General features: G+C 39.6%; 1 protein-coding gene across 1 annotated transcript in view; it reads left to right on the top strand.

The window, feature by feature from the left end:
- PSD3 (pleckstrin and Sec7 domain containing 3) overlaps positions 1 to 23,921 on the top strand; it is a 599,926-nt gene that overhangs the window by 26,059 nt on the left and 549,946 nt on the right. Inside the window, exons 3-4 of the mRNA XM_030192121.1 lie at positions 10,618 to 11,737; positions 21,761 to 22,156. Of these exons, the coding sequence (XP_030047981.1) occupies positions 10,618 to 11,737; positions 21,761 to 22,156 (1,516 nt within the window). The remainder of the gene's footprint in view (positions 1 to 10,617; positions 11,738 to 21,760; positions 22,157 to 23,921) is intronic.

Raw genomic sequence — 23,921 nt, 5'->3', positions numbered from 1 at the left:
TATATTTACTGAGAAATTTGTATCTTTGTTTCTGGTGGTTTTCTGTTTTGTTTTTGTAATGTAAATGACACCAAATTTTAATTAAAAAAATGTTCTGCCTGATTAAATTGTGTTGTAAAATGCTCATCCAGCACAGATGAGGTGATGATAAAGAGCAGCATCTGAATTTTATATGTGATATTGATTCAGACTTCCTTGAAAGAGTAAGATCTTTGAATAAAAAGTTTTCTAAGCAAATGTTTGCCAAATTTTTGCTACTTGTTGCTGCTGTCGCTTACCACTGTCCTGTATCTCCCTCTTGTGGCTAGTATGCAAGACTACTGGAAAACACAGAATGGTGGCTTTTTAAAGCTCATGGGAAATTATGTGCATTTTAAAACTTAAAATCCAGTGTTTTTCATTTCCGGGGAAGAGGAGTGTGCCTTCCAAGTTTACCTGCTAATAATTTTTTTGGACTTTTCTCTTTTGAATCATGTTATGTTAATTGCCTTGACAACATTCTTCTGCAACATATTCCAAGCTTAATTATAGGCCACATTTGGGTGGGGGGGGGGGGGGGGGGTTTCTGTAATTAATCACTCTACTGGTCATTTTTATGGTATGTTCTCTTGTATTTTGACAGGTTAAACAAGTGTTCTCTATTTAACAATTCACCCCACTCATGATTTTGTAAATTATCATATCCCATCTCAATCATCTGTTCTCTAGGCTGAAGAGCCCTAACCTATTTTGTATTCCTTGTGAAGAAAGGCTAAAGATACACCAAGTATAGAACCTTTCAGCACTTACTCAAAATTTTCTTCCTCTGCTCCTAAGTGAATTTGTACAAGTCTGGAAAAATCTCAACTTTTAACTCATAAAGTTTGAAAAAAAGACATGGAGAATTTGCTTTTGATCTTGATGGGAAACCCATGGTTAGGAGTAATGTATCTCTTTGTCTTCCACTATCAAGAAACCCAGTGGGAGATGCACCGAACTCCGGCGCTGTTCTCTACAGTGCGGGAAAATACTGGCTCTCACAATGAGAAACAAATAGCGACCGATGCTGAACATTAACAGCATGCAAATTACATGAGCGCTGTTAGTATTGAGCATTTGTTGGTAAAGGGGAGGCGTGGGGGGGGGGAGAGGAGGTGTGTGGGGGGGGGGAGATGCTGTGTGGGAGAGATGCCGTGTGGGGGGGGGGGGGAGAGGAGGCTTGGGGGGAGAGAGGGATATTATTGGATAGTAAGAAAAATCTAAATGTGGACAAAGGCAGAAAATAAAATCAAAGAAAGCTGAAAGGAAAAGGAGGAGAGAAAAATGACATAGGAAATCCTGGCAATAGAGTTAAGAGAAGATGAGGAAAGTAGAAATCAGAAACTGGGACCAACACAATTGAAAAGTAGTATGTGACCAGACAACAAAGGTAGAAAAAAGAATTTTAGTTTAAGATAAAGTAGTGTGGTAGCTGTGTTAATTTTATTTGTAGTTGTTAATTTGTAATGTAGTGAATGGAATGTCCGTTTTTGAAATTTACGTCTTCTATTTTATAGCAGTAAAAGGGGAAAATATTTTTGTTTTTCTGATGTTATCCTGCATGTGAAAGTCTGGGTTTTTTAAAATTTGCAGCTGAATTTTTGTCTACATATTAGTTTATGGTCACTCTTACGGTTCTTTTGTTGGCCCTAGGAACTGGTATACTATTTTAAATTATGCCTTTGTATAAGCTCTACAGCTGGGAAAATGGATGTGGCTACTGTAGGGGCGGAGCCATAGGTATGACCCCCCCACCCTTAAGATTGGCCTTGTATGAGTACTGGTACCTTTTTTTCCTACAAAAAAAAGCACCGCCGAGATGACTGTAGAAATTTCTAGCAGCGTCCCACTGTGTATGTACTGGTGCCTTCCTGCAGTAAGCAAGAACACTGGTCCCTCAGTGTTATTTTTCCACAGAGCAGGGAGGATATGTTGTGTTCTCCTCTCGGTGTGTATGTATTTTTTTTTCTGCTTTCAGTGCCTTTCTGTGTGGGTATTTGTCCCTTTCACAATTATTATATCCTTCCTTTTTATTTTATTCTGTCACCCTTTAATATTTTTAGTATTTTCAGCTGTTCAAGTTGCCATTCTCCTGCATATGCTGCCATTAGCTCTGCTGATCACAATCTTCCAACGCAAGAGTTTTGCATCGGAGGTAGCGTGACTGGCAGAGCTAGCGGCAGCGTGAACAGGAAACTGCTGCTGACCTGGGAACACAATGGGCCGTGGAGCAGTGGCATTAGGAGAGAGGATGTGGTCACAGCTGGGCTGAGGAGGCCTCTTATTTGGGGTGCCTATTCTCCAGTTTCCTAAGTTTTCCTTCATATGTGGCCTGAGTAGATCCCTATGTTTGCTTTCAAAGTTAAGTATATCAATAGAAATAAAACAGCTAAAGAGGAGATAGTTCTCTCAAATTTTTAGAGCTGTCTAGATTTTGTCCAGGATAACATTGTTTATGTTTGTTAGAGACTTGATATACCGCCTTTCTCAACCAATCAAAGCGGCATACAAAAAATTAAAATCATAGAAATAAGAAAAGAACACCAGCATCAAATAGGACAAGAGAAAGAAATAGAATGGTCAAGGAATAGGAAGAACAAGATAGATAGGGAAACAAAGACAGCCAGTTATATACCAACAACCTAACCTGCAAAAGAAGCCGGTTAAAGAAATGCCTGAAAGAACAAATGTGCTTTAAGAAGACTATGGAAACGAGGAAAAGAAAGCTCTGATTTCAGTGGAGATGGTAAAGAATTCCAGAGAAAAGGAGCCAAACAAAGAAAATGCAGAGGAGCTTGTAGAGCTAAGTTGGGAACAGTGAACAGCAGGTACAGACAAACGACAATCAAATGCAGAGCAAAGCTCACGGGCAGGGATGTATCGAGTAATAGGACTGCCTAATAAAGGCATAGGGTTTTGAAAGTGATAGTCAAAATTTTATGAATAATATGGTATTTTATGGGAAGCCAAGGATATTTTTTAATAAGAGGCGTGATATGATCATAGCGTTGGGCATGTGAGGCCTCTGCTGGTTAGGTTACCATCAAGTGCAGTTATCTCATGGGAGAGAGCAATACTTTGCCTGTCAACAGAGCCTTCACCACCTCCAGTCACCATGTCTGCTTGCATTCCACAGTGTCCCGTGTTTGCTTCTTTAGCTCTTTCCACCTGAAATGACTACTTCAGTAGAGTCTCAATTATCTGATGTAAATGGGACTGACAGGTTGTTGGATAATCAAAAAGTTGGATAATACAGAAAAAAACATATGAGGAATAAAATAGAAGTATACTGAATACATGTGTAAAAAAAGGATACAATAAAAAAAAGTTTAAAACTTAATGAGTCCAAGAATCTTATCTAGCACTGCTACCTTTTACCTAAACATGATGCCAGGAAAGAGAAGGAACTCAGTGACAATGCTGTGATGTGATATTGAGGTATGTCAGATAATCCAGAACATCAGATAATCGAGACTGTACTATAGTTGACAAATGTACCATGTCGCTCTCCAATTGACACACTTCAGACACACTAAAGCATAAAATCAAATAGTGGAAAATTATATATAAAAAGAAAAACCAAATATCAGTATGCCTTCAGCAGCAACCACTGCCTTACTTCCTGGATGACTGTATAGTGAATATCTACATGAACTCAGTGCTACCCTCATTGGAGCAGGAGATATAGCTGTTTTGTTGGGGTTCAGCAATGTTTGTGTCTAGCCACTCAATGGTTTCAAAATGTTTGCATTAAATGTAGCAAAAATATCAAGGCCTCTAAGGTTCAGTAGTATCAAAAAAAAGTCTAATTATGTATAGAATGCTTCAGAATAAATGATTAGGACCATCAAGAGTAATTCTTCTGATGCAGAAACAGTATGAAACTTGGAGCAAGTTGGTATAAATACCAGTTTTATTTGAATTTGATAAATTGAACAAAAAATGAATAGTATCTGGGATAAACTACTACTACTTAACATTTCTAAAGCACTACAAGGGTTACGCAGCGCTGTACAATTTAACATAGAAGGACAGTCCCTGCTCAAAGAGCTTACACGATTAGAAGTGTAAGCATTTATGACTACACTGCAGTGTAGTGCTGTGGTCCTATATTATTTTATCTGAAGAAAATCCATGTATCACCTATAACGAGGCATGAATCCATATTCAGGCCTATGGTGATGGTGTTAAGCTTTTTGATGAGTTCCAAGTCAGCAGTTTCATACTGGAGTATCCTTCTGAAGTTCTTTTGTAGAAGTATGGCAGCCTTAAGATCTTGAGAGGTTGAAATGTTGCTGCTGTTCTTCTGTTTTTTACATCTCTCTCTCTCTCTCTGAGTCACAGAGCATATGTATATATACATAAGTACTGCCATACTGGGAAAGACCAAAGGTCCATCAAGCCCAGCATCCTGTTTCTAACAGTGGCCAATCCAGATCACAAATACCTGGCAAGATCCCAAAAATGTACAAAACATTTTATACTGCTTTTCCCAGAAATAGTGGATTTTCTCCAAGTCCATTTAATAATGGTCTATGGACTTTTCCTTTAGGAAGCCGTCCAAACCTTTTTTAAATTCCACTAAGCTTAACCGCCTTTACCACATTCTCTGGCAATGAATTCCAGAGTTTAATTACATGTTGAGTGAAGAAAGATTTTCTCCGATTCGTTTTAAATTTACTACATTGTAGCTTCATCGCATGAATACTAGTCCTAGTATTTTTGGAAAGCATAAACAGACGCTTCACATCTACCCATTCAACTGCACTCATTATTTTATAGACCTCTATAATATCTCCCCTCAGCTGCCTTTTCTCCAAGCTGAAGAGCCCTAGCCACTTTAGCCTTTCCTCATAGGGAAGTCGTCCCATCCCCTTTTTCATTTTCATCGCCCTTCTCTGCACCTTTTCTAATTCCACTATATCTTTTTTGAGATGCGGCGACCGGAATTGAACACAGTATTCGAGGTGCGGTCGCACCATGGAGCGATACACAAAGGCATTATAACATCCTCATTTTTGTTTTCTATTCCTTTCCTAATAATACCTAACATTCTATTTGCTTTCTTAGCTGCAGCAGCACACTCAGCAGAAGGTTTCAACGTATCATCAACGAAGACACCTAGATCCCCTTCTTGGTCCGTGACTCCTAATGTGGAACCTTGCATGACGTAGCTATAATTCAGGTTCCTCTTTCCCACGTGCATCACTTCGCACTTGCTCACATTAAACGTCATCTTCCATTTAGACGCCCAGTCTCATAGTCTCGTAAGGTCCTCTTGTAATTTTTCACAATCCTCCCACGATTTAACGGCTTTGAATAACTTTGTTTCACCAGCAGATTTAATTACCTCACTAGTTACTCCCATCTCTGTCATTTATAAATATGTTAAAAAGCAGCGGTCCCAGCACAGACCCCTGGGGAACCCCACTAACTACCCTTCTCCATTGAGAATACTGACCATTTAACCCTACTCTCTGTTTTCTATCTTTTAACCAGTTTTTAATCCACAATAGAACACCACCTCCTATCCCATGACTCTCCAGTTTCCTCTGGAGTCTTTCATGAGGTACTTTGTCAAACGCCTTCTGAAAATCCAGATACACAATATCAACTGGCTCACCTTTATCCACATGTTTGTTCAACCCTTCAAAGAAATGTAGTAGATTGGTGAGGCAAGATTTCCCTTCACTAAATCCATGTTGACTTTGTCTCATTAATCCATGCTTTTGAATATGTTCTGTAGTTTTGTTCTTAATAATAGTCTCTACCATTTTGCCTGGGACCCACGTCAGACTCATCGGTCTATAATTTCCTCCTTCATACGTCTGACAAAGTGCACTGTGGTCCTCAAAAGCTCATGCCTCAATAAATGGGTTGGTATATAAAGTGCCACCTGCCTCTGTCATTTTTGTTACACCAGGCTAACACAGTAGTACCCAATCGTACTTTATCGTTGTTTGATGGCGCATGACTTATCTTGGAAGATGAAACATGGCCTGTCCTTTTCTGGTCTTACTGGCCCTGTCCTAACAGCTTTTGGTGTGCTTTTTTTGTTGTCGGGTGATTAAATGACAGAACTGCAGGACGAATAGGGTAAGGAAGAAGCACTGTGGGTTAAATTGGTAAGAGGGAAAGGAAAATGTGTTTACATTGGTGTAATATACAGGTCACCTTCACAGAAGAAATGGACAGAAACTTAATTTGAAGACATCCACAAAATAGCTAGGGAAGGGGAAGTTCTTCTGATAAGTGATTTTAACATGCTGGACATCGATTGGGTCGTTCCTGCTGCACGGTCATCTAGAAGCAAAGAGATCTTGGATTCTCTACAGGAAGAATTGTTTCAGCAGTGGGTAATGGAGCCGATGTGGGATGGAGCCCTCCTAGACCTGGTGCTCACAAACGGGGAGAATGTTCTGATGTTACGATGGGAGATCATTTGGCATCTAGTGATCACTGAATGGTGTGGTTCAATATTAAGACAAAGGAGGAGAGGGCTTATTAGAGATTGAAGGTCCTAGATTTCAAAAGAACTAATTTTGTTGAGATGGGGGAGTTCCTTAGGAAAGAGTTGGATGGGAACAGCTGAAGGAAGTAGAACAGCAGTGCGCAAAACTGAAAGGAGCTATTTTAAAGGTGGCAAACCTTTGTTAGAAAACTATATAAAAGTAAGAGGAAAAGAAGGCCGCTCTGGTTCTTGAACGTAGTAGCTGAAAAGTAAGGGAAAGAAGGTTAGCCTTCATACATTACAAGACGACTCAGAAAGAGGAGGACAAGCAAAAATACCTGGAAAAGCTAAGAGAAGCTGGAAAAGCTGTCAGAAATGCGAAGAGGCAAATGGCAGAAAAGATAGCTGATAAGTAAAATTGGGGGACAAGACATCTTTCAAATTTATAAATGACAGGAGGAAGTTCCATAATAGCATTGTGATGCTCAAAGCTGAGGGGGAGAAATATATAGAAGCTGATAAAGATAAAGCTGAACTGCTTAACAATTATTTCTGTTCTGTGTTCACAGATGAAAAGCCGGGGGTAGGACTGTAGAAAACAAATGCAAATGGGGATGAATGTATGGTAGACCAGGATCGATTCTCAGAAGACTGTGTTAATGAGGAGCTAGCTAAACTAAAAGGAGAGAAAGCGATGGGGCCTGATGGAATACATCCGAGGGTGCTCAAGGAACTCTGAGAGGTTCTGGCGGCTCCGCTGTCTATCTTCAATACTTCCTTAGAGTCTGGAGTGATCCCAGTGGACTGGAGAAGGGCGGATGTGGTCCCTCTGCACAAGAGCGGAAGGAGGAGATTGGAAATTACAGACCTGTCAGTCTGACCTCATTGGTGAGCAAACTAATGGAAATGCTACTCAAGTGGGGGATTGTGAGGTTTATCAAATCGAATGGACTGTCAGACCTGAGGCAGCATGGCTTCACTAGGTGCAGGTTGTGTCATACAAACCTGATTGATTTCTTTGACTGGGTGACCAAAGACATGGAATTGGGAGGTACACTAGATGTGGTATGCTTGGATTTTAGCAAAATGTTTGCCACAGTACCGCACAAGTGGCTGATAAATAAACTGAGTGCCCTTGGTATGGGACCTAAAGTGACAGACTGGGTTAAAAACTGGTTAAATGGAAAGAGACAAAGGGTAGTGGTAAATGGAGCTTGCTCTGAGGAAAAGGATGTTATCAGTGGTGTACCGCAAGGGTCGGTCCTCGGGCTGGCTCTTTTTAACATCTTTGTGAGTAATATTGCGGAAGGACTGTCTGGTAAGGTTTGTCTCTTTGTGGATGATACCAAACTCTGTAATAGGGTGGACACCCCGGAGGGTGTGGATGGCACGAGGAAGGATCTAGCGAAGTTTGAAGGATGGTCTGATGATTGGCAACTAGGATTTAATGCTAAGAAATGCAGGGTCATGCACTTGGGTTACATGAGTCCAGGGGAGCGGTACAATATAGTGGATGAAGTGCTGTGTATGAAAGAAGAGTGGGACTTGGGGGTGATTGTGTCTAATGACCTTAAGGTCTCCAAGCAGGTAGAAAAAGTGATGATCAAAGGCAGAAGGATGTTTGGGTGCATAAAGAGAGGAATGACCTGCAGGAAAAAAAGAGGTGATAGTGCCCTTGTATAAGTCTCTGGTGAGGCTCCATTTAGAGTACTGTGTGCAATTCTGGGGACCGCACCTACAGAAGGAAATACACAGGATGCATTTGGTTCAGAGGGCAACTACAAAATTGGTAAGTGGTGTCTGTCATAAAATATATAGGGACAGGCTTATGAACCTCAACGTGTATACGCTGGAAGAGAGGTGGGAGAGAGTGGGTATGATTGTTTAAATACCTCAGTGGCATTAATGTAGAGGAGGTGAGCCTTTGTCAAATGAAGGAAAACTCTGGAATGAGGGGGCTTAGGATGAAGTTAAGAGGAAATAGGCTTAGAAGGAATCTAAGAAAATACTCTTTCATGGAATGGGTGGTGGATATGTGGAATGGCCTCTCGGTGGAGGTCGTGGAGACAAGGACTGTGTCAGAATTTAAGAAAGTTTGGGACAGGATTAGATTATGAGTACAATATAGGATGGGGATAGTCCTTTAGATAAGGGATACAAAATAGTAATGGTAAATCATATAACAGTCTTTGGAAAAAGAAAAATGTTTAACCTCTTTCTAAAGCTAAGATGGCTACTTTCTGACCTAATAACAAGAGGTAAAAAATTCCATAAAGAAACTCCTAATACAGGGAAGAGAGCTAAAAATCTTCTGAAACCGAATTCCCTTACAAAACATTGAGGGTAAAATCAGTTGTTCTTGGTCTGTCAGATCGAACCATACATAATGATGTCACATTAATCAACAAGTCAGATGTGAAGCCATACAAAATTTGAAAAACTAAAGAAGCAGCTTTAAAACTGCTATGGGAAGCCAATGTAGTTTAACAAGAAATGATGACACACTACTATATCTATTCAGTTTAAAAATCAGTCTTGTTGCTGTGTTCTGTATTACCTGCAGTTTTATTCTGATATTCAAACTTCATGCCAAAAATAAGATGTTACAGTAATCTAGATGTTGTATGATCAGCATCTGGACCAACAAAACAAAAGCTTTTTGGTCAAAGATTGACCTATTTAGATGAACTGTTTCATTTTAAACAATGTTTTCTTCTATAATTGATTAATATGGGAGGAAAACATTAGGGAGGAATTGAGCAAAACCCTAAGCAGTCTAGCTTCAGATTCTGCTGCAAAGGTTTTATCATTAAACAGTGTTAATAAAGTTGAGACCTCAACTCCATGATTCCAGAACCCCTGATCTTGTTTTTTCTTGCGCATTCAGCTTTAATTTAGTTATTAAAGCCCAATTCTGAATAGCATTCATCCCAGCTATTTATTGAGTGGATTAGATCTTGATATGAGGAAGTTATTAGTGGGGAATCAAAACATCGTCGGCTTAAGACAATAGTTCATCTAACCCTAGATGTTATTGAACCAAGAGAGGACATAAAAACAATTGAATAGAATTGGAGAAAGCGGGGATCCCTGAAGGACTCCACATTTTGGAAACCAATAGTTCGTTTGTTTACCCCTCCCCCATTTACTGAGTTCTATCTCTTTCTCCTATATAGCAGTTACTGTTCACAATCCTCATCTTTTCTCAGGAAATAAAACACATTAGAATAAAATCTTTGGGTAATCTCTAGGCATTTTGGCTTTCTGTGATTATTTGGGATCCAAGACAATTGCTTTGTATCTGTAAGATTAGAGGCTACCTCTTTGTAGGATACAGGATACTGGTATGGGTTGCAAAAGTTTTATGCATTTGCTTCTCTTGCGTGGTCTTCCCTGCCTCTCCCTTTTCCAAGTTATCTGTACCTTACTAATTAGTTACAGTTTTGTCTTACCTGGCTTTCTCACACTGCATAATTTCTCTATCATCTGCATTGTTGTCAAATGCTTTTTTTTCCCCAAACTTTTTTCTGTACATTTTTTTTTTTTTTACATACATTTGGCCTAAATGTCCTCATGGTTTTTGTGTCCTTATTAAAACCAGCATTCCTTCAGTGCCTCTCAGGTTTCTAGACTCCTAATGTTAAGCAGCCACCTTCTGACTGTGAGAATTTTCTCTCTCCATTTTGAATTTTAATAAAACAGAATACCTTCTGATATATATGATTTGATTTTATGTATATTTTTGTTGTTTCATGTTTAGGATTTTAGATAGTGTGGGATATAAACTTTTAAAACAAATAAAATAAATCCACCTTGCACTATTTTTGTGTTTTTTTTTTTTTTAATTTTTCCTCCCTTTGCTTCTGAGTTTGAAACATGTTTGTCAAAAGCAGTTTTTTAAACTTTAGGATGCTTTTTGGTTTTCCCTGCTGAGATTCAAATTGTATACTGTCTACTTTTGTACTACATATTTAGATTTAGCATAGTGCCCTGGAAATATTAAAACACATTAGTGAGACATGTACTTTTTCTTTTACAGAAAGTACCATAAATAAACTTGGTTCTGAGGAGAAATTTCTATGGTGGTGTCTGCACATATGTCTGCCTACACAGAAAATTCACATTTCCCTTTTCTCTTTGTTGACTAGATGATCTTGGAAGTAGCAGCCTTCTCCCAGAGACAGCCAGCATCACCAATGAGTTCCCAGAGTATGGGACCCTAGAACACAATGGAGAGAATGACTTCCTAAGGACCTCACCTGACTTGATAGCTGAACATTCCCAATGGAGTACATATGGACAGACTTGTGACCAGCCGCAGATTGGCGGACCCCTTTTTTTTAATGACGGTGTTTCAGATAAGCAAGGATTATGTTTGGGTTCAACACAAGCATATCTCAAGGAGCAAAGTTTACTGCTCATAGTCCCAGACTGCCAGACTCTGAAAAATTCAGAAGCTGTTGTAGCATCAGGACATCTAAGGATTGAGGCTGTACCAGGGGGAGATACAGTTGCTGTGTGCTCAGCACTTCAAGTGGAAAAAGAATCCAGTGTTGCAAATACAGAAAGACAAGGAGCCAGAGAACTGAATCCCACAGGCCAAGAAAAACGATCACAAATACTTATTCCAGCTGAAACAACAGCCCCAAAGAAATCCTATTTGTTCACAGAAAGGGATTTGGCTGCCATCTCGGAAGAGGAGACACAGTCAGAATCTTCCCAGTCACAGGTTATGGAGAGTGAGATTGAAGGGGATCCCAAAGTGTGTGAGAGGAGCTGTTCTTTGGCATCTGTGTCTTCGCTCGATCAAGCCGGTCAGGTGGATGGCATTACTAGTGTAACTGGTGCTAAGGGTGATGCGTTGGCACATGTTGAGAAAGCATATTTAGTGTGCAAGGTAGATGACTTAAAAACCCAAGTGGTTGTGAACCGTTATGCAGAAATTAAAGTGGTAGAGACTGTGCAGATGCAGTCAGTACAGAATAAAGCAGAGGTTGATGGCTTAATGGGAAGAACTGCTTCATCCATGCAGGTGGTTTCATCAGCAGGAAGCCAACACACCCTAGACATGGTTTCCCTGGAATTAGCAAAACAGACTGAAAATGTCTGGGGTGAAACACAGAGTGATTCAACAGAGAGACCCAGAATTGACTCAGAATCATTTTCTCCACTTTTACCTGCTGGAGATAGGAAAAATGAAGTCGTTGTGAAAGAAGTCACCCAAAGTGATGCCAAGGAGCAGCATGTAACCAGTGAAGAGGAGGAAAGGTATTGTAAAATTTATTTCCTCACTGCAGCGATTGAGGTTCTGTGCTTTTAATATACTTTACAGCTTTTTTAAAAAGTGATTTTAAAGCAAAGGGAGTTTTGAATAACTAAAAATCACCAGTTTAGTTTGTCATACTTGTTAACTCTCCGCACCATCCCTCAACAATTCCTTTGTGCAGCTGGTTTTGGGACACAAGTTCAGCTAATATTAGGAGAATGAGGAGTGAATTCCTCTCAGGAGAGGATTGACGGCTAACAAACGTGTTCTTGTAAAAGGGGTTGTTTGTGGGAAAGACTGGAAAAAGCTTTTTATCTTTGATTCAGAATTCACAACAGTAATGACATAGTAAGTCTTGCTGTTGGAAGACCTGGGTCCTGCTTTGCCTTTTTTTTTTTTAGCTGTAATGTTTGGCATGTATTTGTATGATATATAAATTTGACAATCTAACAGTACAGAAATACCAATCCCAATATCCTCTTACAAAAGGGTTGAAAAGCCCACCCATCCCTCCTCTCCATTGTTTTCTTTCTAACCCCATAAACCTATCCCAAAACCCACTATCACCCCTCTATAACCTCTACTCCCCCTACCTCTATCCCTCCCACCCCAATATAACATGACATAAAATAAGAGCTGACAGCTAACAAACAGGGAAGTACTTCTAATATAAGAGTAAACAGAAATCTAGAAAAATGATCAAAATACTGAGAGAAAAAACGTTGTGGCAGCAATAACAGGAACTAGTTTCCCACCCCTTTGCATCCTTGAAGAACCATGGACACTCGTTGCCAGCACAGTTCATATTGGTGCTGACACCCCTGCACTGAAGCCATGATCTTGTCATGTCTCCTCAGTTCTCCACACACAGCAAACCATTTTCCCACTGAGGGGAACCACTGGAGCCTTCCAAAAATGAGCCAGTCATCTTGGCTGCCAGAAGCAACAGCAGTACAAGGTGGCCAGTATCTAAGAAGTGTCTATCCATATCTAACATTCCCAATAAACAGACTTCTGGATTTGATCTCCAGTTGGATCCAGTCCAAGCACTGAGTAAACCTATATCCCGTTTCAAAAAGCTTGCATACAAGGACATGTCCACCACATATGTTCATTGTCCCCTTGCATACCACATTTTCTCCAACATAAAGTACCCAAATGGGACCCCTTAGATGCACGAACCTGCATATGAGGAGTCAAATAAAAATGCTGGGTGAGCTGGTAAACAGGATTTGGAAAACAGGATACTGGGCTAGATGGACCATTGGTCTGATCCAGTATGGCTACCCTTATGTTCTTATGGTATTGCATCTGTTTTTATGCGGCTACTGATGAACATATGGCAGTATATAAATGTGCCCTCTGCCAGTAGTCCTCTCCTTTACTCTCCCCCAACCAACTAATCTTCTCAAGTAGCAATATGAGCAAGTGAAGCAGAGAAGTATAGTGGTGTCAGAATAGCATACAGTTTAGAAAGTAACCCTCTGCTTCCCCTTAAAAAGGGAGATTTCCAGATCTGTAGAAACTCTATGTAAATTGGCTGCTGTGTCAGATCCCTGTAGCAGCTCATGCATTTGAAATTATTTAAAAAAGGGAATTTTGTAATCCAATACTTCCTGAAGCTGTTGATGGGTAAGAAACACATCATTCACAAACAAGTCTATACATCTAGTGAAATCTAATAATTCCAAGAAGCCAATGGAGCAACTTCTGAAGAGTGGTTATGTGAATGTGGTGACACTAGCGGCAGAGAAGTTGTGCAACAGAATTTTGAGTAGATTAGGCACTGATAGTTCAGTGGGAGATCTATGAGAAGCAGCTTGCAGTTAGCAGGAGATGACCTGGTTAAAGACATGCATCAGCTGAATGTCGGTCCTTTAGTGACTTTCTACAGTCGGTGCTGGTCCAGAAATACATACTGTTGGTCTGTTTAGGGTTATCATATTCTGGAGAAAGGACAGAAAGTAAAAATGGTTGCTACCTTTGCTAAAGAAATATTTAATTGTAACAAATATGGAAATGGCTTTTAGTTAATGAGCACACATCAAACAAGCACAGCAGTAGATAATCTACTTTTCAAAAACTTCCAGATTTGTTTGACTGAGTCTGAGCCCAAGTATACTAATCAGAAGAGCACATATACCTCAACAACTTTGGCTTGCTTTTGAGATACATGTGAAAATCTTTGCATGACATGTGCTTAAAGTTGTGCTGCACGAACAAAATTCCTTTGACAGATTCAACCAGCAGGGAAACAGAGAGGAGACCAGCAATGCCTTTCTCTTTAGCCCCCCTTGTGTCCAGACTGACAAGCCACAGATGGTTTGTCTCATGTGGGTAGATGTGCTGGTCATAGGCACATAAAAGAAGATATTTTCTTAAAAATTAAAAAAACATGGAGGATGAGGGGGCGCTAGAGAGCGGCTACAGAACGTCAGCATGATTAAGGAGCTCCTCACCTCCCTGGTCTAACATGATTTAATCTTTTTTGCAAGGAATCATTTTCTAGCTTCCATCTGATGGCTACTAACTAACAAACAAACAAAGATTGAAACGGCATTTGCAATGGGTTCCAGCTCAAAAAGATCGAAACCGGATCCACCACCCCCGGATAAAACTACAAGAGACAAACCTGATAATGCTGCTTCTTTTGCCTTAATAACGGAGTAATTAACTTCAATAACTGGAATACTCTCTGAGAACTCTTCTGATGTAAAGCATATAAAATTGGAGGTGGCTCGTATTAATGCGAATCTTGAAATGTTTGAAGGCAGAATCGAGCAGTTAGAGCAACGAGTCAGCCAGCCATATGGAGGATCAGGCCCTGGTTTTTCAGTGCACTTCTAAAATGGTGCAAGATATTCAATTAGTCATGGATGATGCAGGAAATCGACAGCGCCGAAATAATATTCGCCTTCTCGGTCTCCCAGAGAACTCAGAGGGAGAAAACCCTATTAAATTTCTTGACGAATTCATTCCAAAGCTATTGAAGCTCTCTTTTCAATATCCTTTTGAAATAGAACGGGCGCACAGAATTCCATCTGGAACTTTCTCTGGTGGGAAAATGCCACGACCTATCATTATGAAAATTCTTCGCTTTCCTCAAGTTCTTGAAAGTCTGCCATTTGCTAAATCTCAACAGAACATCAAATGGCATGGTAATCAGCTTAAATTTCTTCTGGACTTTACCAAAAATACTGTGGATATTTGCAGGAAATTTCTAAATCTCTGATCTTGTCTGAAGGCTTTAAGTGCTTGTTTTGGATTGCTAAACCCTGCTCGCATGAAGGTGACTCCCCTAAATATCACAAAAAACTATACTAATCCTGCTGTCTTAGAAAAATATATTTCTGATCAGGAGGGAATCAGTATGCATACATCTACGTGAGTCATGTAAAGAATCATTGTACTCTTCTGAGCTGGTATATGCCTGCTTGATATGTATACATTCAACGTTTTGTTGTTTGTTGACATATATTTTTCACTCTTTTACATAGTAACATAACATAGTAAATGACGGCAGAAAAAGACCTGCACGGTCCATCCAGTCTGCCCAAGAAGATAAATTCATATGTGCTACTTTTTTATTTGTACTGTCCTCTTCAGGGCACAGACCGTATAAGTCTGGCCAGCCCTATCCCCGCCTCCCAACCACCAACCCCGCCTCCCACCACCAGCTCTGGCACAGACTGTATAAGTCTGCCCAGCATTATCCTCGCCTCCCAACTACCAGTCCCGCCTCCCACCACCAGCTCTGGCACAGACCGTATAAGTCTGCCCAGTACTATCCCCGCTGCCCAACCACCAGCTCCGGCACAGACCGTATAAGTCTGCCCAGCACTAGTCCCGCCTCCCAACCACCAGCCCCGGCACAGACCGTATAAGTCTGCCCAGCACTAGCCCCGCCTCCCAACCACCAGCTCTGCCACCCATTCTAGGCTAAGCTCCTGAGGATCCCTTCCTTCTGCACAGGATTCCTGTATGTTTATCCCACGCATGTTTGAATTCCGTTACCGTTTTCATCTCCACCACCTCCCGCGGGAGGGCATTCCAAGCATCCACCACCCTCTCCGTGAAAAAATACTTCCTGACATTCTTTTTGAGTCTGCCCCCCTTCAATCTCATTTCATGCCCTCTCGTTCTACCGCTTTCCCATCTCCGGAAAAGGTTTGTTTGCGGATTAATACCTTTCAAATATTTGAACATCTGTATCATATCACCCCTGTTCCTCCTTTCCTCCAGGGTATACATGTTCAGGTCCGCAAGTCTCTCCTCATACGTCATGTAACGCAAATTCCATACCATCCTCGTAGCTTTTCTTTGCACTGCTTCAATTCTTTTTACATCCTTAGCAAGATACGGCCTCCAAAACTGAACACAATACTCCAGGTAGGGCCTCACCAATGACTTGTACAGGGGCATCAACACCTCTTTTCTTCTGCTGGTCACACCTCTCTCTATACAGCCTAGCAACCTTCTAGTTATGGCCACTGTCTTGTCACACTGTTTCATCATCTTCAGATCCTCAGATACTATCACCCCAAGATCCCTCTCCCCATCTGTACCTAGCAGACTCTCACCGCCTAACACATATGCCTCTCTTGGATTTCTACTCCCTAAGTGCATCACTTTGCATTTCTTCACATTGAATTTTAATTGCCAAACCTTAGACCATTCTTCTAGCTTTTTCAGATCCTTTTTCATGTTTTCCACTCCCTCCGGGGTTACAAATCTTAGTATCATCCGCAAATAGGCAAACTTTACCTTCTAACCCTTCGGCAATGTCACTCACAAATATATTGAACAGAATCGGTCCCAGCACCGATCCCTGAGGCACTCCACTACTCACCTTTCCCTCCTCCGAGCGAACTCCATTCACCACCACCCTCTGGCGCCTGTCCGTCAACCAGTTCCCAATCCAGTTCACCACTTTGGGTCCTATCTTTGGTTGGTAACATATTTAGTAACTTTGTTCCTTGCTACTGAATACTCTTCGTAATATTCTTAACCTGTTCTTTTGCATAAAGGTTAAATATATGATAGTCTCTAATATTCAGGGAGGGTGATGAGATTTTCTCTTTTTTTTTTTTAATCTCCATTCACACTCTCTCCCCTGTAGGACTCCTAAGGGAGGTTCAGATTGTTATGGTATTTTTTTTTCCATTTTTTCTCTTCATACCATGACTGTTCTGTTTTCATTTTTGTTAATGTCATATTCTATACACTGCAAAAGTTCTTCACAGTATTTGGGTGCATAATTGCAAGCATATATTTTCCTATACTATATCAATGATTAATCATTTGAAATGTCTCTCTCAATGGAAAAGGTATTTCAAATCCTATAAAAAGGAAAACGATTTTGTCTTACTTACAATCTCTCTCCGCATCAGTTGCTTTTTTACAAGAGACACATTTATCTGCTATAGAATCTGTAAAATTGACATCCAAATGGTTTACTACTTATTTTTCTCCTAGTAACAAAAGGAAAAATGGTGTTGCTATATTAGTTCGAAATTTGCAATTCTCCCTTATTAATCACCATACAGACTCAGAAGGACGATGGGTTATTCTCGTATTGCAAATTCAAAATGTTATCGTCCTAATCTTGATTGTCTACAATTTTTCAAGGACTTATCACATCAGATTTCACTTCTCAATGTAGATCACGTCATTGTAGGGGGAGATATGAATAGTACCATATATTATGTTCTTGATAGGAAATCTACAGTAAAATATAAAATTACCAATTCTTATAAAGCTCTTCATGGTTTATTAGCTCATTATGGTCTAATTGATGCTTGGAGATTACGTCATCCGGACACATTGGATTATACTTTTTTCTCCAATCCTCACAAATCATATTCAAGACTGGATTATTGGTTTCTATTAACCTCATCAATTGAACCAATACATATTTCTGATCATGCTGCTACTACATGTGCTCTGAGTATCAATTCTGGATTACAGAAGTCCACAATGTGGCGCTTCAATTCATCCTTATTACAAGAAGATGCTTTTCTTCAAAAAATCCCTGAGCATACTGCATTATTCTTTGATTTGAATGACACTACAGATGTTTCTCCCTTAACAGTATGGGATTCATATAAGGCTTATATCCGGGGAATCATCATTGCTCATTCAGCATTTATTCACAAACAACGCAAACAAGAGCTAATTCAGCTTGAAAAAGAAATATATGTGTTTAAGCATAAATATGTTGACTGGTTTGGCTGAAGATCTCATTAACCTCCAGAAACTCAAATCCAATTTTAACAAAATACTAAGTTTAAAGGCTGGCATTCAACTTTCTGCTCAATCTGCAGTCTATTATTCTGGCATGAATAGAATAGGCAGGATTTTGACCAATTATTTGAAAGGAGCAAAGAAGAAAACTCTGATTCATGCTATCAAACACCAAGGAACTGTATTGACTAAACAAAAAGATATTTTAAAGCATTTTCTAGACTTCTATAAGGATATACTCTTCTCGTCATAATGCATCTTCTGATCAAATGAGCTCTTTTCTACAATCTCTACAAGGCCCAAATATGGGTGCACAATCTCTTGGTTGCTGATATTTCCATACAGGAGATCAAAAAAGCAATTTCTTCACTGAAACCCTGGAAATCTCCTGGTAGTGATGGGTTTACTATAGAATATTATCAAACATTTGCTTCTATATTAATGCCTTGACTATTACATTTCTATAATCATTGTATTAGTAACAAAGAATGTTCTCCTTCCATGTCACAAGCCATAATTATTCTTTTAGAAAAAACAGGTAGAGGTCCTCTATTGGCTGGTAATTACCGTCCTATATCTCTGTTAAATTATGATTGTAAAATGTTTGCAAAAGTCTTGGTAGCATCAGTAATTGGTCATTTAATTGCTCCTGAACAAAATGGTTTTATACCTAATAGATATGGGTCAGATAATTCTAGAGTATTTAGCCATGTATTACATCTTTCTAAACAACTTGATATTCCAACCTGTGTAATTTCTTTAGACGCTTAAAAGGCATTTGATTATGTTGAATGGCCCTTTTTATTCCAGGTTTTAAAATGGTTTAATTTTGGTACTCACTTTATTGATATGGTCTCTGCTTTATACTCATCACCAACTGCTAAACTTTTGATCAATTCTTCACTTACAGACTTGTTTCTACTACATAGAGGCACTATACAAGGTTGCCCTTTGTCACCTTTACTTTTTCTTCTTGTATTAGAACCTCTCCTTATAGCTATTAAAAATCATCCAGAAATTCAGGGAGTTCCATTGGAAATTCTTCAGTTAAACTTTCTGCATATGCGGATGATATTCTGCTGTATATCACTTATCCAGAGGTATCTCTTCCCCTTCTGTTCAATTTATTGGACCAGTATGGTAATCTTTCTGGTTATAAAGTCAATTGGTCAAAAACCGAATTAATGCCATTGAATATCCATTGTACTAATTCACAAATAGCAGCATTTCCTATAAGATGGTGTTCAACTCAAATTAAATATCTTGGAGTCTATTTTGGGAGCTCCTGGGAAGACACAATTAAAATTAATATGGATTTTCATCCTGAAAAATACTCGAGAGACACGTAATGTTTGGTCACCGTTACATCTAAGCTAGTGGGGGAGAATTGAAACTATAAAGATGATTATTGCTCCACGCGTTATATATATAATGAGTATGTTACCTTTCCAATTTCCTAAATCTTTAAAAAAAAGATTTAGATAATATCATTTCCTCTTTTCTATGGAAAAACAAACCTGCTAGAATCTCATTATCTAAATTACGAATGCCACTTCATTTAGGTGGCCTGAAACTACCAGATTTCTTTCTTTACAAACAAAGGTTCTTTCTAAGAGGAGCATTAACTTGGTTTAATTCTCATAATATGACTGTTCCTATATGGCTTTTTATTGAAAAAACAATGGCTTATCCTTTTACATTAGACAAAATACCTTTATTGACATCACCGGCCTTAGCTACTTCATGGCCTATTATTTGACACTCTCAAGGCTGTTATTTCTCTAGACTCTTTGAAAACTTTGCATGTCTTCTTCTCAGAAGGCATCAATTTGGAGTCATTCTCATATAAAAATTAGATCTTCCCCTTTCATTTGGAAGGATTGGGTTTTATGTGGTATATATTGCATAACAGATATTTGCTCCGCAAACACTATCATTTCTTTTGATGAGCTAATGAACAAATTTCACCTTCCTAATACTCAATATTTTAAGTATTTACAATTGAAATCTGCTCTCACTAAGTGGATGGATAAACAATATAATGACAACAAACCTCAGACGTTTTTCATATTTTCGACTCTATAGCTAAAACAAAGGGAATAGCCTCACAATTTTATTCTTTATTATTATTTATTTTGCACATTTATATCCCACTTTTTTCCACAGGGATGCAGACTCAAAGTGGCTTACAATGTTGTACAAATACATTTACATGAAACAGGAGAGAAGGAACAGAGTTAGAATAAACAGGGAAAGGGAAGAGAGACTATCTGAAGATGGCAGTCAGAGATAGGCTGGTCTTTGTTAGACTCCAGATGTTGAGACGGCTCAGAGTAGCTAGGACAACTGTCTGCATGGCAATCCATGATGGAGAGCTGGCGAAATACCCATCCAGACCAGGAGACAGAAGCAGGCCACGAATAGAATTGGGGAAGGCTGGAAAAGACGTGAAGAGGCTGGACTGGCCAAGGCGGAACAACATGGTGCACTCGAAAATTGAGGTGCTTCAAAATATTTGGTCAATGGATATTAATCATGCCATGTCTGATAAATTATGGAAATGGTTTGGACTAAATCCATTAGCACAAAGCATTATGGACCCCAGTCAAACAGCATAAGGTGGATTCTGCTTCATCCAACTTGTGCTGGTCTTGTAATAGTAAATATCCAAACGAGGACACAAGTTGCCAAAACTCAAAGTTGTTCAAACTCAAATGCACTGCAAAGGCTACCCACACAATGTTAGTATATATTTCAAAATTTTTTTTGATGAATACCCTCAGAATTTCCACTCATTACTGCAAGTGATAATATCACTGCCTGGTGGTTCAGCACTTTGTTCATCGGGTAATTCTTTTTGTGTATTTTATTACGCTGATCAGGTGATGTTAATCCTCTATTCACCTGCTATGAAATATAATATACATATATATAAACAGTAGCCAATGCTGCTAATATAATCAACGAATTGACATGCACTTATCTTGTGATCCATGAAAGCTCCATCTTGTTTGAGTCCCCTCCCCTGGTCTCACCTCCTTTTGAGTTGTGCACTAGTGTATTTACGCATGCTGGGGGTTATAGAATAGTGTGCGAGCAGATGTACGCGCAGCCGCAAATCCCAATTATTGCCAATTGACTGCAATAATTGATAGCATTGGTTAATTGCTAGTTAATGGCTTGTTAGCTAATTAGGATGGGTGCAAATCTTGACTCTACACTCTATTTTCATTGCCAAAATCTTGGCACCATATATAGAATCCAAGGGATATTGTAGTTCTGTTTGCTATTCTTATTTTAAAAATTGTAAGCTGCATTGATACCATGAAGTTCTAAGGTGGTAAATAAACATAAACATAGTGTGATTAAAAGTTCATGTGTAACTTTGTGTATTGTAAAATTCCAGTGTAAAGTACATGTATTTGCAACATGCCTACAAGGCATATACCTTTTTGAACATTCAGTGTACACGGGTTTTTCAGCATTCTCCCTACATCTGAACTATTGTCAGTGTGCCTGAAGTATACGTATACTTTGGTTATGGTGGAATGAAATCTTTTAGTTTAAGGTTCTTAAACCTTTGAAAATTATCCTCTAATATATATACAAAAATACATTTTAGAGAGGGGGCAGCACTAGGGCTAGGTATTTAGCAAAATAAATGAATAATAGAAAATAAACTTGATAATATATGCAGGTTCACTCAGAATTGTACAGTGAACAAACCTGGACTAAAGTTGTTTGTCTTTTTTTGTTTGTTTGTTTTTTAAATTCATTTCTAGGAACGCTGCTGAAGAGGTCCTCTCAGAAAGTGAAGGTGTGCTTCTGCCTCAGAGGTTTTCAGAGGATTCCACAGATCTATACAGTTCACAATTTGAAAGCATCCTGGATAATACTTCTTTATATTACAGCGTAGAATCATTGGACACATTGTACTATGAACCCGATAGCTTCTTTACCTTTGAAATGCCCCTCACCCCGATGATTCAGCAGCGCATCAAAGATGGTGGACAGTTTTTAGAGAGGACTGCTACAGCTGCAGAGCAGCAGGAGGTCTTGAGGATTGCTGCCGGAAGCAGGATAGCAGTGGTTCCTTGTAGTGAGCTCATCAATGGGCAGAGTGATGTCGCAGAACCCACCTTCATTAACTCTGCTGCAGAAACTGCAGTCTCAGAAAGGTGAGAACCTGCTATTGTTTTACTTATCCTAAGTATCTGCAAGGGGAGAGACAAACATTGTAGATATGACTGTTACTTATGGCCTCATGAAAATATTAAGGGGCAATTTATTCCACACCTTAGTCACTGGAACCATTCACAAGCAAGGGGATGGAGCAGACAGGGTTCTTCCTGTAGGTTGATTCTCAGGGACATGGATGAAAGGTTGTTTTTCTTTAAATTGACTTTAGTTACTCTAACAAAAAACGTTGAAATGTATCCTCATTGTGTAATGCAAAGTAGGTACATTTCTTAATTATTATTTTTTTGTTGTCAGCGTATGGTTGTGATGAGTAAACATATATTTCTGTTCCTTACTCTGATGGTTTTACTGTCTTACCATATGTACCAGAAGGTGATGAACGACTTCCGTTGGTCGGATCATCTATTTTTGCTGTTTGGGGGTCCCCGAAAAGGGTTCCAGCATCCAAAGTGACAATGGCACGGTGGGTGTGGGAGGCTAACGTGTCAGCATTATCTGTTGGTTGGGAAGGAGCCGCCTTTGGCATTTAAAGCCAATTCTATCAGGGCTACTGCCCTTCTTGAGGATGGCTTTTGTACAATACCGCAAGTCTCTGGATTGATATGTAGGACACTATTGAAGGTAAAATCAGGCCTTACCTGATTATTTTCTTTCCATTAGTCTCAACAGATCAATCCACCCTACTGATTTTCTTTCTGTTTTGGTGTTTTTGTTTCAGTGGTGCTGGGAAAAGTTCTGTCAGAAGAATGTTCAGGGGGACTTGGTCCTCACGTGGTAGTGTTCGCATGCTCAGCAATTACTGTCAGGTCCTTTCTTCGTTTAGGGTAGGTTCTTTGCCTGTGCGCACATACTCGAGGGCTCTTGAGTCACCTCATGGAGGTGGTTGGTGTTCTGGTTTTGATGAGTATGAAGTTTGTTGGACTTTGATTCAGTTTTCCTGCTTGGGTATTGTTTGTACCGAAGAAGTAGCCACTGCACAGGGTACTATATGGCACAACTCTAATTTCTCTCTATCTCCACCTGCTGGTAAATGGACATAACCCACAAGTCTCTGGATTGATCTGTCAGGACAAATGGAAAGAAAATTATCAGTAAGGCCTAATTTTACCATTTTCCATTTTGTCTATTAATGGCCATGTGCTAATGGGGAAATTAGCATGACATGAAATCTGAGTGAAACAATTCTGTCTTTTGTCAATTTGAGAGGAGATTGTGGTATGCTGAAGAACACTCTGTGCACTGCTGGTGGGAGTACTCCTTCCTACTCTTTAATTTTAAAGGAAATGGTGTTCTGATCAGTGAAAGCATTTGGAAAAAATTAAACCCTTACTTTACAGCTGCTGAAGGAATTTAAATGTGGTTACTAAGTGTTGATCAGAAAGCAGCTGATACTTCCAGAAGCAATGGACTAGGCTAACATAATATTTTAATGAATGTGCAGCTTGTTTCCTCCTCCAGGATGTTTCTCTTTTCCTGTGGTACAGTCTTCAAAGAGTTCAGCCTCCAAGGGTCAGTGCTACTGTGTAAAGGCCAGTCACCTGGCTGTGAAATTTACCAAGAATGGTTAGAGGCTTCCAGGTTGCCTGCTCCAATGGGCTCCTTTGTGTCTGGGTGCTTCTCCTCTACCGCTTAGGGTTCCATTCAGTAAATGCTGACAGGACGGGTGTACAAACCATGAGCTGTCGTTTTGACAATGACATGTGCCAGCCAGGGCCACCTTGCATGTCCTTGCTTGCCTCTTGA

The sequence above is a fragment of the Microcaecilia unicolor genome, chromosome 2 (genome assembly GCF_901765095.1).
Source record: "Microcaecilia unicolor chromosome 2, aMicUni1.1, whole genome shotgun sequence".
NCBI classification, from domain to species: Eukaryota; Metazoa; Chordata; class Amphibia; order Gymnophiona; family Siphonopidae; genus Microcaecilia; species Microcaecilia unicolor.
Note: the sequence above shows the minus strand (reverse complement) of the source record. Positions and strands in the feature narration are given on the sequence as shown.